Source organism: Hemiscyllium ocellatum, chromosome 23 (assembly GCF_020745735.1).
Source record: "Hemiscyllium ocellatum isolate sHemOce1 chromosome 23, sHemOce1.pat.X.cur, whole genome shotgun sequence".
NCBI lineage: Eukaryota > Metazoa > Chordata > Chondrichthyes > Orectolobiformes > Hemiscylliidae > Hemiscyllium > Hemiscyllium ocellatum.
Window position 1 is genome coordinate 4,962,196 of NC_083423.1, and position 16,753 is coordinate 4,978,948.

Genomic DNA, 16,753 nt, shown 5'->3' on the forward strand with positions numbered 1-16,753 from the left:
ACACTCAGCAGTCATTTCAGGGATGGCCCTGTTGCCCACAGCAGAAACTGGGCACCGTTCCCAGGTGACCATCACCCACTCAGATCTGCTGGTTGTCATGTTTTGACTAAACCACCAATTCAAAACTGCCGCACTCTTTGTTTAGTAAACAGCTTGGAGCCAGTTGGAGCCCTGGATTTAATTCCGGGTCAGACAGTGTAGATTGGGCAAAACTGCCACTTGGACTCACATTGTGAGGGGCACTACCTGGTGTCTTGTGAGGAATAGCCAATGAAACTGAGGCAGAGTGGTCTGACTTGTCTTCAAAAATGGAGTCGAGAGTGTGGTGCTGGAAAAGCACAGCAGGTCAGGCAGCAACCGAGGAGCAGGAGAGTCGACATTTCAGGCAGAAGATCTTCGTCAGGAATGAGGCTATGAGCCGAGGGGGTGGTGAGATAAATGGAAGAGGGTTGGGGCTGGGGGGAAGGTTGCTGAGAGGTAACAATAGGTAAATGGAGGTGGGGATAGTGGTGATGGGTCAGAGAGGAGAGTGGAGCGGATAGGTGGGAAGGAAAATGGACAGGTCGGACAGGTCATGAGGGTGGTGCCACGTTGGAAGGTTGGATCTGGGATAAGGTGGGAGGAGGGGAAATGAGGAAACTGGTGAAGTCCACATTGATGCCCTGGGGTTGGAGGGTACTGAGGCGGAAGGTAAGGCATTCTTCCTCCAGGCGTCGGGTGGTGAGGGACTGGCGATAGAGAAGGCCCAGGACCTGCCTGCCCTTGGTGGAGTGGGGATGGGGGTGGAGTGGGGATGGGGGGGGGTGGAGTGGGGATGGGGGGGTGGAGTGGGGATGGGGGGGGTGGAGTGGGGATGGGGGGGGTGGAGTGGGGATGTGGGGATGGGGGGGGGGTGGGGAGTGTGGTTGAAGTATTCAGCCACAGGGTGGTAGGGTTGGTTGATGCGGCTGTCCCAGAGATGTTCTCTGAAGTACTCTGCAAATAGGCAAAGCTCCAAAAATGGAGCTCCAGCGCAACCAGTACATTCACTTGCAAGACTTAACTGGTTTTTTACTGGTGTCCCTTTTAATCTTTCCCCTCTCACCTTAATCCTACACTCTCTAGTTTCCTCTCCCTTGGGAAAAAGACCTTGTCTGTTTACCCTATCCATGCCCCTCATGGTTTTTTTAGATTAGATTTGATTACTTACAGTGTGGAAACAGGCCCTTCGGCCCAACAAGTCCACACCGACCCGCCGAAGTGCAACCCACCCAGACACATTCCCCTATATTTACCACTTCACCTAACACTACGGGCAACTTAGCTTGGCCAATTCACCTAACCTGTTCATTTTTGGACTGTGGGAGGAAACCCACGCAGACACGAGGAGAACGTGCAAACTCCACACAGTCAGCCGCCTGAGGCGGGAATTGAACCCAGGTCTCTGGCGCTGTGAGGCAGCAGTGCTAACCACTGTGCCATCATGCCGCCCACATAAAGTGCTATAAGGCTTTATCACCCCTCAGCCTCTGACGCTCCAGAGAAAATAGCCCCACTAAGGCATTTGATAAGGTCCCCCATTGTAGACTAGTGAAAAACATGGAGTCACATGGTATGCAGGGTGTTCTAGCTAGATGGATAAAGAACTGGTTGAGTAACAGGAGACAGAGAGTCGTAGTTGAAGGGAGTTTCTCAAAAGGAGAAAGGTGACCAGTGGTGTTCCACAGAGGTCAGTGCTGGGGCCACTGTTGTTTGTAATATACATAAATGATCTGGAAGAAGGCTCTGTTGGTATGATCAGCAAGTTTACAGATGACACAAAGATTGGTGGAGTAGCAGAAAGCATAAGGCACTGTCAGAGAATACAGGAGGATATAGATAGACTGAAGAGTTGGGTGGAGAAGTGGCAGTTGGCGTTCAATCCAGACAAATGTGAGGTGTTACATTTAGGCAAGACTAATTCTAGAGTGAATTATACAATGAACGGAAGAGCCTTGGGAAAAGATGATGAGCAGAGAGATCTGGGAGTTCAGGTCCATTGTACCCAAGTGGATAGAGTGGTCAAGAAGGTATATAGTATGCTTGCCTTCATTGGACAGGGTATTGAGTAGAAGAGCTGGCAGGTCATGTCAAAATTCTATGCGGCATTGGTTCGGCCATATTTAGAATACTGTGTACAGTTCTGGTCACCACATTACCAAAAGGATGTGGGCGCTTTGGAGAGGGTGCAGAGAAGGTTTACGAGGATGTTGCCTGGTATGGAAGGTGCTAGCTATGAAGAGAGGTTGAGTAGGTTAGGTTTATTTTCACTAGAAAGAAGGATATTGAGGGGGGACCTGAATGAGGTTTACAAAATCATGAAGGGTATAGACAGGGTGGATAGAGACAAGCTTTTTCCCAGGGTGAAGGATTCAATAATGAGAGGTCATGCTTTCAAGGTGAGAGGTGGAAAGTTTAAGGGGATACACGCAGTAAGTACTTCACACAGAGGGTGGGGGGGCATTTGGAACGCGTTACCAGCAGAGGTGGTAGAGGCAGGAAAGGTAGATTCATTTAAGATGCATCTGGACAGATGCATGAGTAGGTGGGCAGCAGAAGTATGCAGATGCTTCGGAATTGACCGACAGGTTTAGACAGTACATTTGGATCAGCTCAGGCTAGGAGGGCCGAAGGGCCTGTTCCTGGGCTGTAAACTTTCTTTGTTCCTTTGTTCTTTATTCAGCCTCTCCCTATAGCTCAAACCCTCCAATCCCTGGCAACATCCTTGTAAATCTTTTCTGAACCCTTTCAAGTTTCACAATATCTTTCCTATAGCAGGGAGACGATGTGCTTTGACCAAGTCTCTGGATTACAAATCCAGTGACATTACCACTGTGCTGCCATCTGCCAGTGTTTACAGTGACCATGGTCCTCAGACTGACACTGTACTGCTAACCCCCACAGAATCCTGAAAGGAGTTAAAGTCCAGCCTGGAGATTGGCTGCAAGGTTTTATAGTTTCTGCCAGATGAAGTGAAGCAGTCTCCTGGTGGAAGGCAATGTTTGCTGACGGTTTTCCATGTGCAGGCTTGTCCTAATCTTTTCCCAGCCAGCACCACTCTATTCCAGACTCCGGTTTCTAGCGTCTGCAGTCCTCGTTTTTACCCAGTGGAAAAGCCTGCTGGTCAAATACACTCTCTCCTTCCTCACGGTAAAACTGGAGGTGGAGTGTTTTTCTGTTCTGGTCATGACTCTGTGATATAATCAGAGGGATTGCAGTGAGCTGCCCACACAGCCTCTGAAATAGAAGCACACGAAGGACTGAAAGAATGAAGAAACTCTTAAGAAACAACACTGCAGTAAGAATCCGGAACGATTAATCCCTGGAATGGTGCTAGCTGGAGGTGAAGGCAGAACATGTAGGCAATTACATTGAACCAGTGTTCCACCAGAAACCAGGAGGCAGGAGGCTAATGGGGCGTGTGGAAGGGATTAACTGCTGGAGAGTGTTTTCCAAAGCTCCATTTCCCATGACCCCGCAGAGGAGCAAGTGACGAAGGAAGCACGTTGTCACAAATCCACTTTTCCTTCTTGGCCACATGCCCCCTCACTTCCTAAAACCTTTGGAAAATCTCCCCTGGAATGTGAGTTTCAGACATTTAGGATTTTCCTTTTCCTAACTTGGAAAAATCAGGCATCAATTTTTACTTGTAAACCAAGCTCACCCTCGGAATCATCGCTTTCGTTTTCTCAAGGGTCACTTTGTAGAGTTGACTCTGTTTCTCTCTCCATAGGTGCTGCCAGACCTGCTGAGTTTCTCCATCAATTTCTGTTTTTGACTCCTCCATGGTTAGTAAGTGATCAGACCGTCAATGCAGACACCTGGATGAGCAAATATTGGGAAGACCAGTGCCGTTATTTTTGATTTCTGTTCCGAGTCTATTCCTCAGACTCTCCTCTGTGTCCCTCTCTCTGGCAACTCTTTGCGATTAAATGGTCAATGCACAAGCCCAGCATCAAATGTGAAATCCTCACATTCTCACCTTCACTAAAAACACCTGTCTCCACATCTGGAACCATGTCTGACTTTGTCCCTGATTCAGCTCCATCTGCTGCACACCCCTCGTTACATCAACCATTGGTATCGTAAACCAGAGACTGTGGCTGGGGTGGCCAGGTGGCTCAGTGGTTAGGACCGCTGCCTCACAGCATCAGGGACCCAGGTTCGATTCCACCCTCCGCCAACTGTCTGTGTGGAGTTTGCACATTCTCTCCGTGTCTGTGTGGGTTTCCTCCCACAATCCAAAGATATGCAGGTTAGGGTGGATTAGCAATGGGAAATTGCCCATAGTGTTCAGGGCTGTGTGGGTTAGGTGCATTAGTCAGAGGTAAATGTAGAGGAATAAGGTAGGGGGATGAGTTAGTCTCTAGAGGATCAGTGTGGACTTGTTGGGCCTAATGGCCTGTTTCCACACGGTTGGGAGTCTATGATTCCAACCCACTCTTGGCTGTTCCCCAACATTCTACCCTGCATCAATTTGCAGTAATCTAAAACTTTGTTGCTTGTGTCTTAATGCACATCAGTCCCAGTTCCTTCATCACCTCTTGTGCTCACATGAGGCCCAACATGCCGTTCCTCCATGGCCTCACTCCACTCTACCTCTTTAATTTCCTCTGACCCCTTTCCTGATGTATCTGCTTTTCCCTAATTCCGGCCTCTCAAGCCAGTCTGACTGTAATCCCTTCACTGTCGCTGCCTTCAGTTATCTCGTGCAGTGGGAACTCCTCCCTACACTTCTCATCCTCACTATCTCACACTGCTCCTTAAAACTTACCTCAGTGGCTGAGTTGCTGATCAGCTGTCCTTGGGACTCCTTATGTCAATTCAGGAGTTAGCGGCCAAAGACCCATCCCTCCCTGACGTGCTCAATGCGTTCTGTGCTCGGTTTGAGCAGAATGCCAGCGGTGCAGTACTGTCTGCCCTGATAGCCCAGGACACACCTGTTCCCTCCGTCACCGCTGTAGACATCAGGTCGATCTTCCTTGGAGTCAACCCAAGGAAAGTGTCAGGCCCAGATGGTGTCCCTGGCCGAGCACTCAGATCCTGTGTGGACCAGCTGGTTGAGGTATTCACCGACATCTTCAACCTCTCCCTCCTACAAGCTGAAGTTCCCACCTGCTTCAAGAAGACCACCATCATCATGTTGGTGAGAGAGCACATGCAACATGCCTGCATGACTACCGCCGAGTGGCTCTGACCTCTGTAATCATGAGGTGCTGCAAGTGGCTGGTCATGGCCCACATCAACACCAGTCTCCCCATCAGCCTCCATCCCCTATAATTTGCCGAACCAATGAAACAGGTCCACAGCGGATGTCATGTCCCTAGCCCTACAGACATCCCAGAACCATCTGGTTACCAAGGAGACCTTGGTCAGACTCCTGCTCATTGACTATAGCTCTGCCTTCAACACCATAATCCCCTCCAGACTGAAACAACTACACAAGGATATCAATGCGTTTCATCCCGCCATCAAACTCACCACGGACTACTCTTTTGTATCGGTCTCGTTCTTGGACACATGCACCTCCATCAAGGATGGGCACTTCAGCACCTCACTCTACCACAAACCCACTGATAGCCTCACAATGCCGCACTTCTCTCGCTTCCACCCTAAGCAAGTTAAAACAGCCATCCCTTATGGACAAGCCCTACACGTACACAGGATCTGTTCAGATGAGGAGCAACGTGGTGGACACTTGAAAGTACTCAAAGATGCCTCATAAGAATGGAGTACAATGCTCAACTCATCGACTGCCAATTATGACGTGCCACAGCAAGAAACCATAATGACCTCTTCAGGAGACCGACACGACCTACAACTAACAGGGGACCCTTCGTTGTCCAGTACTTCCTGGGAGCTGAGAAACGTATGCCATGTTTTTCACAGCCTGCAGCACATTATCAATCAGAATGAGCACCTATCAAAGACCCTTCCCACGCCTCCACTTCTTGCCTTTAAACAACCACCAAACCTCAAACAGATAATGTTCATAGCAAACTGCCTGGGTTTAAGGAAACATCGACCACAACATCATACATCCCTGTCATGGCAACTGCAGCAAGACGTATCAGAGAGTCGTCACGGACACCACCCACCATGTATGTGGTAGGTGCTCATGTGACACAACCTATGTTGTCTCTCTCATATGCTGCAGGCAAGGATGCCCTGAGGCATGGTACATTGGTGAAACCAAGCAGAGGCTGCGGCAACGGGTGAATGGACACCACACAACAATCACCAGACAGGACTGTTCCCTCCCAGTTGGGGAGCACTTACGCAGTCCGGGTCATTCGACTTCGGACCGTCGGGTGATCGTCCTCCAAGATGGAGTTTGGGGCAGGCAACAGCGCAAAGTGGCTGAGCAGAGGCTGATAGCCAAGTTCGGTACCCATGGGGATGGCCTGAACCGGGACCTTGGGTTCATGTCACATGACAGGTGACCCCACTGCACTGTATACACACACACACACACACACACACACACACACACGTATAAGTTTGTGGGGTGAATTTGTACTTGCAGAATTACATTTTATTTTGCTCAAAAACTGCATGAATCCATGTAAGATTCTGTAAGTCTGTATTTTAGATGAGAATCAGTCTGACCATAGTGGCACAGACAGCCTCACACGGGCAGCTCACACCTTCAATACTTTAACTGGGCCGACATGACACCAATTGTTAAAGTTCATCTGAGAATGTAACTTTATGAAAGTTCTGGAATTTACATATGAAAGAACTGAAACCAAAATGCCCATTCTGAAAGATGAGAGACTTAACAAACAATCCAGGTCTTTTTCTGTAAGCTGTTGCTATAAAGTCTGTGTCCTACAACCTTATACTCCATAACCACCTGATGAAGGAGCAGCGCGCTAAAAGATAGTGTTTTCACATAAACCTGTTGAACTATCACCTGGTGTTGTGTGACTTTAACTTTGTCCACCCCTTCCAGATTGATCTCAAAACTCTGTGACCTTTGTCTTGGCTCTGCCCTCTGCAACTGGATCCTCAGCCTCCTGACCCACAGACCACACTGGAGCCCCTCCCATTCCCCCCTCCCAAGGATACCTACTGTCCCCTGCTGTCCTCCCTGTACAACCAGGACTGAGTTGCCAAATTCTGAATGAACGCCGTTTGCAAGTTTGTTAATGACACCACTGTAGTAGGACAGATCTCGAACAGCAAAGAGTCAGAATGCAGAAAGGAGACAGAGGCTTGGTGTTGTGGTGCAATGAGAGCAACCTCTCTCTCAACGTCGGCAAAACTAAAGATCTGATCACTGAGTTCAGAAGGAAAAGAGGAGGACACACCCCCTTCTACATCAGTGGAGTGGAGTTTAAGAGGGTGGATAGCATCAGATTCCTCAGAGTGGCGATAACCTCCAGTCTATTGGAGACTTGTCACATAGAGGCAACAATTAAGAAGGCTTCTTCTTCCTCAGGGGCCTCAGGAAATTTGGCATGTCCACAGGACCCTCACCAATGTTTACAGATGCCCCATTGAAAGCATACTGTCCTGTTGCATAACGGACTGGGGTACAGCAACTGCGCTGACCAGGACTGTAAGAAACTACAGAAGGTGGTCTGCACAGCCCAGCCCATCCCAGAAGCCAGCCTCCCATCCATGGACTCCATGTACATGGCTTGTTGCCATAGAAAGACTGCCAACAAAGACCCCTCCCACCCCAGTAATGCTCTCCTCCAGCCTCTTCCGTCAGGCAGGAGATACCGAAGCTTAAGCGCATGCACCAGCAGGTTCAGGAACAGCTCCTTCCCAGCTGTTAATGGACTGATGAACGGACTCCGTAACTTCGGAAAATGCTGATCTTGCTCATTTGATATTGTCCAGCGCATCCCCTGTGTGATATAACTTGTCTGCCTTTGTCTAGTTAATTTTCACCCTATGATCTGAATATCCTTGCTCACTATGATCTGCCTGTACTATTTGTAAACAAAGCTTTTCACTGTATTTTGGTATCCATGACAATAAATCAATCAAATCAAATTGAATGTTCCTGTGAATTTATAACTTCAAAGCTTCCTCAGGAGGCTAAGAAGATACAGCATGTCCACAAGGACTCTTACCAATGTTTATAGATGCACCATAGAAAGCATCCTATCTGGATGTATCACAGCGTGGTATCACGACTGCTCCGCCCAAGACCACAAGAAATTACAGAGTTGTGAACACAGTCCAGTCCATCACCCAAACCTCCCTTCCACCCATTAACTACATCTACACATCCTGCTGGCTCGGGAAAGCAGTGAACATCATCACAGACCCCTCCCACCCCAGTTCTACTTTCGTCCACCCTCTTCCATCAGGGAAGTGATACAAAAGTTTGAAAACATGTACCGACAGATTCAAGAACAGCTTGTGAATGGACCTCTCATATGATCTTTCTCTGCGCCTTCTCTGTAGCTGTAACACTATATTCCACACTCTGTCCAATTACCCTGATGTACTTATGTAAACTATGATTTGTTTAGTTAGCATGCAAAACAATACTTTTAACTATATCTTGGTGCATGTGACAATAATAAATCAAATCAAATCAGATTAAAGCTGCTAGATAAATGTAGGTTTTGTGGTTGTTGTTGTAGCTCACTATCGCACAGAGAGAAGGCATGAATTCACCACCACTGTTTCAGGGATGGGTAAGGGGGCAGATATTTTGCCAGAGGTAGGACGGGTACCAGGTATCAGCTGATGAAGGGCTTTTGCTCGTAACATTGATTTTCCTGCTCCTCTGATGCTGCCTGACCTGATGTGCTTTTCCAGCACCACTCTGATCTTGACCCAGGTATCAGCTGTCCACCCAGAACCCCACTGAATCACTGAACGTGGCCACATTGTTCTTCCTCTGCACAATATTGAAGCAACAGCTGAGGGGACACTCACATGAGGGTCACTCACATGAGGGGTCACTCACATGAGGGGACACTCACATGAGGGACACTCACATGAGGAGACACTCACATGAGGGTCACTCACATGAGGGTCACTCACATGAGGGACACTCATATGAGGGGACAGTCACATAAGGGACACTCACATGAGGGTCACTCACATGAGGGACACTCACATGAGGGGACAGTCACATGAGGAGACACTCACATGAGGGACACTCACATGCGGGTCACTCACATGAGGGACACTCACATGAGGGGACACTCACATGAGGGACACTCACATGAGGGGACAGTCACATGAGGGACACTCACATGAAGGACACTCACATGAGGGACACTCACATGAGGGGACACTCACATGAGGGACACTCACATGAAGGGACACTCACATGAGGGGTCACTCACATGAGGGGTCACTCACATGAGGGGACACACATGAGGGACACTCGCATGAGGAGACACTCACATGAGGGTCACTCACATGAGGGTCACTCACATGAGGGACACTCATATGAGGGGACAGTCACATAAGGGACACTCACATGAGGGTCACTCACATGAGGGACACTCACATGAGGGGACAGTCACATGAGGAGACACTCACATGAGGGACACTCACATGCGGGTCACTCACATGAGGGACACTCACGAGGGGACACTCACATGAGGAGACACTCACATGAGGGACACTCACATGAGGGGACAGTCACATGAGGGACACTCACATAAAGGACACTCACATGAGGGACACTCACATGAGGGGACACTCACATGAGGGACACTCACATGAAGGGACACTCACATGAGGGGTCACTCACATGAGGGGGCACTCACATGAGGGGACAGTCACATGAGGGACACTCACATGAAGGACACTCACATGAGGGACACTCACATGAAGGACACTCACATGAGGGGAATGACCACCCAGTGAATCTTGGGTGGTCTCTGGGTGTGGGATGGGTAGGGTTTTGGGTCTGTTTTGGGAAGATGGGTAGTGAGAGGCATGGTTGATGTTGGTATAGGGGAAGGGGCAGGTCTCCATTATGGGCAGCCCTTGTCCCTGCTGAGGGGTCCCAACCTGCAGTGTTCACCACTTTGGCCATCCCCCAGCCCACTCTGCCCTCTCTGAGGATGCTAGCCGTTGTTGTGGTGGTTCTGTACTTTGATGGGTTCCTTCATCAGGACAGGCAGGCCTGAGGCAGGGCACACTGGGGTGGCCTGGACCTTTCTGCTCCTGCTGAGAGACTCCAAGAATTCCAGCTCCTTGGAAAATCATCACAAACACAGGGACCTTGCTAACCCTCTTGTCCGGAGTCACTGGAATAAAGCAGCACCGTCACAATGATCAGCCGTTGTAAACACAAATGCTATTGAAATGCATCTTTTAAGTAAACTGTGTGGATTTTGTTCCAATGCATGTATCAGTTAAAGAAGGAAGGAGCCAGTATTGAGTGTTAGTGATGACCTCACATTGACCAGAGCATTAACAATCGAGTGACACATGCAGGATACCAAGTGGCCTAAGCTGTAAATAACTGTGGTGTTTGGGCCACAGCGTTCAGTAAATGCCATGACCATAAAACCCTAAACAAACCAGAGGGTTAGCATTGGGATATTGCAAGAAAGTTTGTGTGTTTATAAAATGCAACTAACACATGGTCTCCTCTCTTCATTCCTGCAGGAAGCAAAAGGGGATTACTCAAGGTAAGCCTGAACAAACTATGTTGCGCGTGACTGTTCAACACAGTGAGGATTTAATTGTGACTATTTGCTAATCTGAGTGCTCATCTGACTTCGACTAACACATACAACATGGAAACAGACCCTTTGGTCCGATTTGTCCACACCAACCAGAGATCCCAATCTGACCTAGTCCCAGTTGCCAGCACTTGGCCCATATCTCTCTGAACCCTTCCTATTCATATACCCATCCATATACATTTTAAATGTTGTAATTGTACCAGCCTCTACCACTTCCTCTGGCAGCTCGTTCCATACACGCACCACCCTCTGTGTGAAAAAGTTACCCCTTAAGTCCCTTTTAAATCGTTCCCCTCTCGCATGTTTCTGCAGCCTGTTGTGAGCATATCTGCACCCTGTTGTTTTTTATTAATGTTGACTGTGAAATTAAGCAGCTTCTGATACATAGATTGAAGAAGTAGGAACTTTGAGAGAAGGAGGCTGAGAGGAGAGACAAACACAGAAAATAGTTATCCTGGACCAGAAAAGTTAACTCGGTTTGTGTCTCCACGAGTGCTGACAGGCCTGCTGAGACTCTCTGGTGTTTTCTGTGTTTGTTTCAGATTTTCAGCATCCACAGTATTTTGCTTTATATATAGCTGAGAGAGGAACTGACAGACCCTTTCAAAACAGTGAACGGGCTAGACAGAGTAGATATGGAGAATGGGGTTCCCTTCGCTGAAGAGAAGAGAAGGAGAGGGCATGGGTTTAAAGTAATATGTAAAAGATGCTAGGATGGTATGAGAGAAACTTTGTCAGTTTGGGTGGTTAGGATGTGGACTATACTGCCTGGGGATGTGGTGGGGGCAGCTTCAATTGAGATATTCAAGAGGGTGTTGGATGATTCTCTGGATAGAATTGGTGGGCAGGGATATGGGAAAAAAGCAAAAGATTGGCACAAGGGGATAGAAGCGGTGCAGGCATGATGGGCCAAATGGCCTCCTTCTGTGATCAGGTTGTCTCCGTTGTCAAAGCTTGAGATGCAGCCACATCTTCTGCCCCTTCATTTTATTATCATTATCTGTTTGTGCCAACCACAAACATCTGCGTTCCTTCCTTGTGGTTTGTCAGAGTGAGGAAATCGTTGCTTGATAAAGTCTCACATTAAAAGGCTGATTGACAAAACTGAAGCTCGTGAAATGGGAGCAGCTCAGCTGAGAAATTGGCTTCAGGACAGAGAACAGTGAGTTGTGGTCATAAAAACTGGGAGCAGGCCATTCGGCCCCTCAGACCTGCTCTGCCATCCAATACCACCGTGGCTGATCTCATCTCGGCTTCAACTCCACTTCCCTGCCCCCTCTCCATAACCCTTCAACTTATTAAAAAATCTGATTAACTCCTGAAATTTATTCAGTGTCCCAGCATCCACGGTCCTGTGGGGCAGATTTGTGACCCTCTAAGAGAAATAATCCCTCGTACTCTGTTTTAAGTCTGCCATTCCTTATCCTAAATCTATGACCTCTCGTTCTCGATGGACTGACATGAGGAAGCGTCGTATCGATATCTACTTTATCAATCACCTTTTGCATCTGCTATACCTTGATTAAGTCTCCTCTCATTCCTCTAAACCCCCGACAGTATATGCCTAATCTACTCAATCTGTCCTCATAAAATACGCATCTGACCTCGGGAATCATTCCAGCCATCAGTAGTTCTCTGGACTGGATGGTGGTGATGCCCAAGGGTCAGTGATTGGATCATTTCTGTTTTCCTGGCATATACAGGAATGACTTGAATATTAGGTTTCGGATAAAAATGTCAGCATCTGCCGATGATATCAAACTAGAAGGTAACGCTGAGGCTGATAGCAAATGACTGTAACAGGATACAATGAAACTGCCAGCAGTGGGGGATGGAATTCAGTCAGGAGAAGTTTGAGGTGATGCACTTTAATGGAAGGGGATGAGAGAAGCAACATAGACTTCATGGCCCAATTCAAAATCATTAGGGGGGAAACAGAGGACCCAGGGTTGCATTAACATCAGTCTAGGAGCTCAGGCTTCATAAGCAAAGGCAGGGTTTTGAAAAGTTATGCTGGACTTTCTGAGTCTCTTACTCACAGCCTCAGTCAGAGTGCTGTGTCCAGTTCTGGCCACCATACTTTCGGAAGGATGTAGACGGTTCTTGTGAAGGATGCAGAGATAGATTCACCAGAATGGCTCCAGGGAGATGAGGACATTTAGCTCCAAGATTAGTTCAGAGGAACTATGGTTGTTCACCTCAGAGCAAAGAAGATTGACAGGAGATTTGTTTGAGGTGGGCAAGATGGTGGTTGTTTAGGATCAAGTGAAGAAGGAGAAATTGTTCCATTTAGCTGATGGTGCAGGGAGTAGGGGTTACAAATTTGAGGGTTTGATCAAGAGAACTGGGGAAATGTGAGGATGAATGTTATCATTTAGCAAATGATAATGTCCTGGGGCCCTTAAGCTTCAGGATGGTGAAAGTGGAGACATTGAATGATTTCAAAAATATTTTATGTAGGCATTTGAAGAAATTAACCTTGACAGTGGTGATAAAGTGGGGGTGTGTAACTGACTACTTTGCTGAGAGACAGCATGGACTCACTGGGCTGAAGGTCCTCCTCTGTTATCAGAGACTCAGTGATGCAAAAAGCAAATGCAAGCTCTCTTAGTGTCTTTTGGAAGTCTCTAAGAAAATGTTCATGATGTATCCTTAGCTGGGAACTCAGAAATCCAACAGATTATTGATATAGCTGAGGCCCAGTTTGACTGACTGCATTAGCAATTTCACAATGCTCATTCACAGAGTGGTTTCACATATTGAAAGGTTAAATGGTCTAGATGATTGACACTTCTGTTGCTGTGTCATAGAAAGTAAATTCTTTTTAAAAAGTGCAAGTTATAAATGAATCACTTTTTAGAGCTACTATCAGGTTCATTGCTTATATGCCCTGTATAGTAAATGGTCATGGAAATGCCTTACCTTAACATAGTCGGGCATGAGGAGTATCTTTTGAAACTAACTTTACCTTTTGATCTTTTGTTACCACACCTGACAATGACTTTTTATTCCAGTTTTGTTTAGTGAACTGAATCTAAATTCTCCATCTGGCCCAATAGTTTTGAGTTCAGCTCAATTCCTTTTATTGTGAGAGCTAGCCTGGGGATCTGGGTTCACTGTGCACTAGATTAGGGGATGGCAGGGTCTTCTTCAAGATTCTTTTCCAAGGTCAGTGTTGGGACTACAACATTTTACTTTATTATTAATGATCTGCCGTAGTTGTGGGTGTGTTCGCTGGGCTGGGAAGTTGGTTTGCAGATGTTTCATCCCCTGTCTGGGTGACATCCTCAGAGCTGTGGAGCCTCCTGTGAAACACTGCTGTACCGTCTCTTCTGGAATGTTCTTGTTGCTTCCAGTTACTGGTTCCAGTTGTTCATTGTCGTGGCCGGTATATTGGGGCCAGGTCTATGTGTTTATTGATGGAGTCCGTGGATGAGTGCCCTGCTTCGAGAAATTCTCTGGTCGTCCTCTGTTTGACTTGTCGTATGATCGTTGTTTATGTGAGTAATGATGTAGATGGAGGAACTGAGGGCATTCTGGCTATGTTTGCAGATGATACAAAGATAGGTAAAGGCGCAGGTACTATCAAGGAAGTGGGGAGGCTGCAGGTTAGGAAAGTGGGCAAAGAAGTGGCAGATGGAGTACAATGTGGGAAAGTGTGAGGTCATGCACTTTGGTAGGATGAATAGAGGCATGGACTATTTTCTAAACGCGGAGAAAATTCAGAAATCTGAATTGCAAAGGGACTTGGGAGTTCTAGTTCAGGTTTCTCTTAAGGTAAACCTGTAGGTTGAGTCAGTAGTTAGGAAGGCTTAACATATGAGGAATGTTTGAAGACCCTGGGGTTATACTCGATGGAGTTTAGAAGGAATGCGGGGGTGGAATCTGATTGAAACTTACAGAATACCGAATGGCCTGGACAAAGCAGATGTTGGGAAGATGTTTTCATTGGTAGGAGAGACTAGGACCTGTGGGCACAGACTTCAAGTAAAGGGAAGACCATTTAGAATGGAGATATGGAGAAACATCTTCAACCAGACAGTGGGGAATCGATGGAATTCACTGCCACAGAAGGCTGTGGAGGCCGGGACATTGAGTATACTTAAAGAGAGATAGATAGGACCTTGAGTATCAAGGGGATCAAAGGTTACTGGGAGAAAGCAGAAAAATAGGGTTGAAAAACCTATCAGCCATGATTGAATGGTGAAGCAGGCTCGATGGGCTGAATGGCCTAATTTCTGCTCCTGTGTCTTATGATCTTGTGCCATTGAACTCTGCAGTGTTTGTAATCAGTATTGATGTGTTTGTTCCGGAAGATTAACAAATTAGCTTTTAACGGTGTTAAGTGGTACACAGATTGCTGAGAATCGAAATGTTGCTTCAGTAACATTCTGGGTCCTGGTTTCTGTTTAGATTTCAGAAACAGAGTATGACATGGTTGACTTTCCGAATTACCTACAAGCATTAGCCTGAGGAAGTGACAGCATTTCCTATCATTCCTTTGCATTGTTGCAATGCACAGATGGCACTTGATGTGTTTTTCACATCAAGCATTCTCCAAAGTGAGAAACATTCCTGAGGACAAAATGCTTATTTTCCTTGTCTAGACCCTGTGTTCATTGTGGCAGTTCTGTTTAACTGGCTGGCAGCCAGTTCCTGTTGCTGAATTTATTTCTGATGAAGATAAGCTAAAATTCATTTGTCCTAAATATTCATTCAGCATTTGCTCAGACTCATCTCAGACAGGTGTTTTACCTTTTGCCCAGCACTGGACTGGTAACCACCAGGAGCCCTGTTAAACTGAACCCAGTGACATTGGAAGTTTACTGTTTACCAGTTTCACATGAATTGGTGAAAAGCAAGTCACCCAGCTCTCTGTGAGCTTGCTCCTGAAGTCTGGGGACTCCTGCCTGATAATGTAGCTAGCTAGTGATAAAGGGCTGAACACAAAAGACATGCACACATAAAGCACCTTCAGAACCACAGCCAATGGACTACTTTGGAGTGTAGTCAGTCCTGTAAGGTGGGAAAGACATCAGTAAGTTAGGGGACAGCAAACACCCACAATCAGTAATAAGGCAGTGATCATGGAGTAAGGTTTTTATGATGAAGAATGAGGGATAAATATTGACCCCAGGACAAAGAGGATAGCCCCTGGCTATGGTTCCAAATAGCAGCCTTTGGATCTTTTCTTGTCACCGTCTCAGAAGGCAGTGCCTCTGACAGTGCAGCACTCCCTCACTGGGTCACCCTTGGTTTTTGTTCTCTGGTCATGCAGTGGGAGCCCAGAGACCACGACCCAGTGAGCCACAGCTGTCTCTGTGAAATAGACCATCGACAGTCACACACCCAAATATCCCAGCTGGATCCAGATTCCATAGGGAAAACCCTTGGGATTACCTGCCGCAGAAAGCGGTCATTCAAAAACGTTGTCAGGATGAAGTTGGATATAGTTGTTAGAGCTAAAGGGTATGGGGGAGAAAGCAGGAACAGGGGACTGAGTTGGATAATCAATCATGGTCATGTTGAATGGTGGAACAGGCAGGAAGGGCTGAATGGCTTACAGCTGCTTGACCAGATTAAAATCAGGTTAGCAATCATAGAAACCCCAAAACCAGCATGACTTAGTCATCTCAGAAGAGAAAGAAGTCATTTAGAAAATACAGTGCACTCTCTAACATTTAGTATATTATTTCCTGATTGCTTTCCATCAGATGTTAAGAATCGGAATCAGAGATGTACCAGAGGCTTTTGTTTAATTCACAGAGGCCCTACTCCTACAGCCTGTGTGCTGCCCAATTGCCTGCTCATGTCTTAATAACATAATCACTTCTCACTATTGAGCCTGTTACTTACCTCAAGAAAATTAATTCTTACTTTACACAGTATGAGAACAAAGCGACTGCTGGACCCAGGCTGATCTTGCCCATCGAGGGGCTTACCATAAAGTCTTAAATTGAGTCGCAATGAATAAACTACATTGGCATGGAGAAGAAAGGTCAAAGGTTCTGTAAATGCTTGGCATATTGTGTGCAAATAGAGTATAGTTCAAGTGG

At 46.9% G+C, this 16,753-nt stretch overlaps 1 protein-coding gene across 4 annotated transcripts in view; it reads left to right on the plus strand.

Moving 5' to 3' along the window:
• The window catches only part of frmd4a (FERM domain containing 4A), a 397,798-nt gene that overhangs the window by 243,413 nt on the left and 137,632 nt on the right, over nucleotides 1-16,753 (plus strand). For all 4 annotated transcript variants that reach the window (XM_060842610.1, XM_060842608.1, XM_060842609.1 and 1 more), the window contains exon 7: nucleotides 10,618-10,640. In XM_060842610.1, coding sequence (XP_060698593.1) covers nucleotides 10,618-10,640 — 23 coding nt within the window. The remainder of the gene's footprint in view (nucleotides 1-10,617; nucleotides 10,641-16,753) is intronic.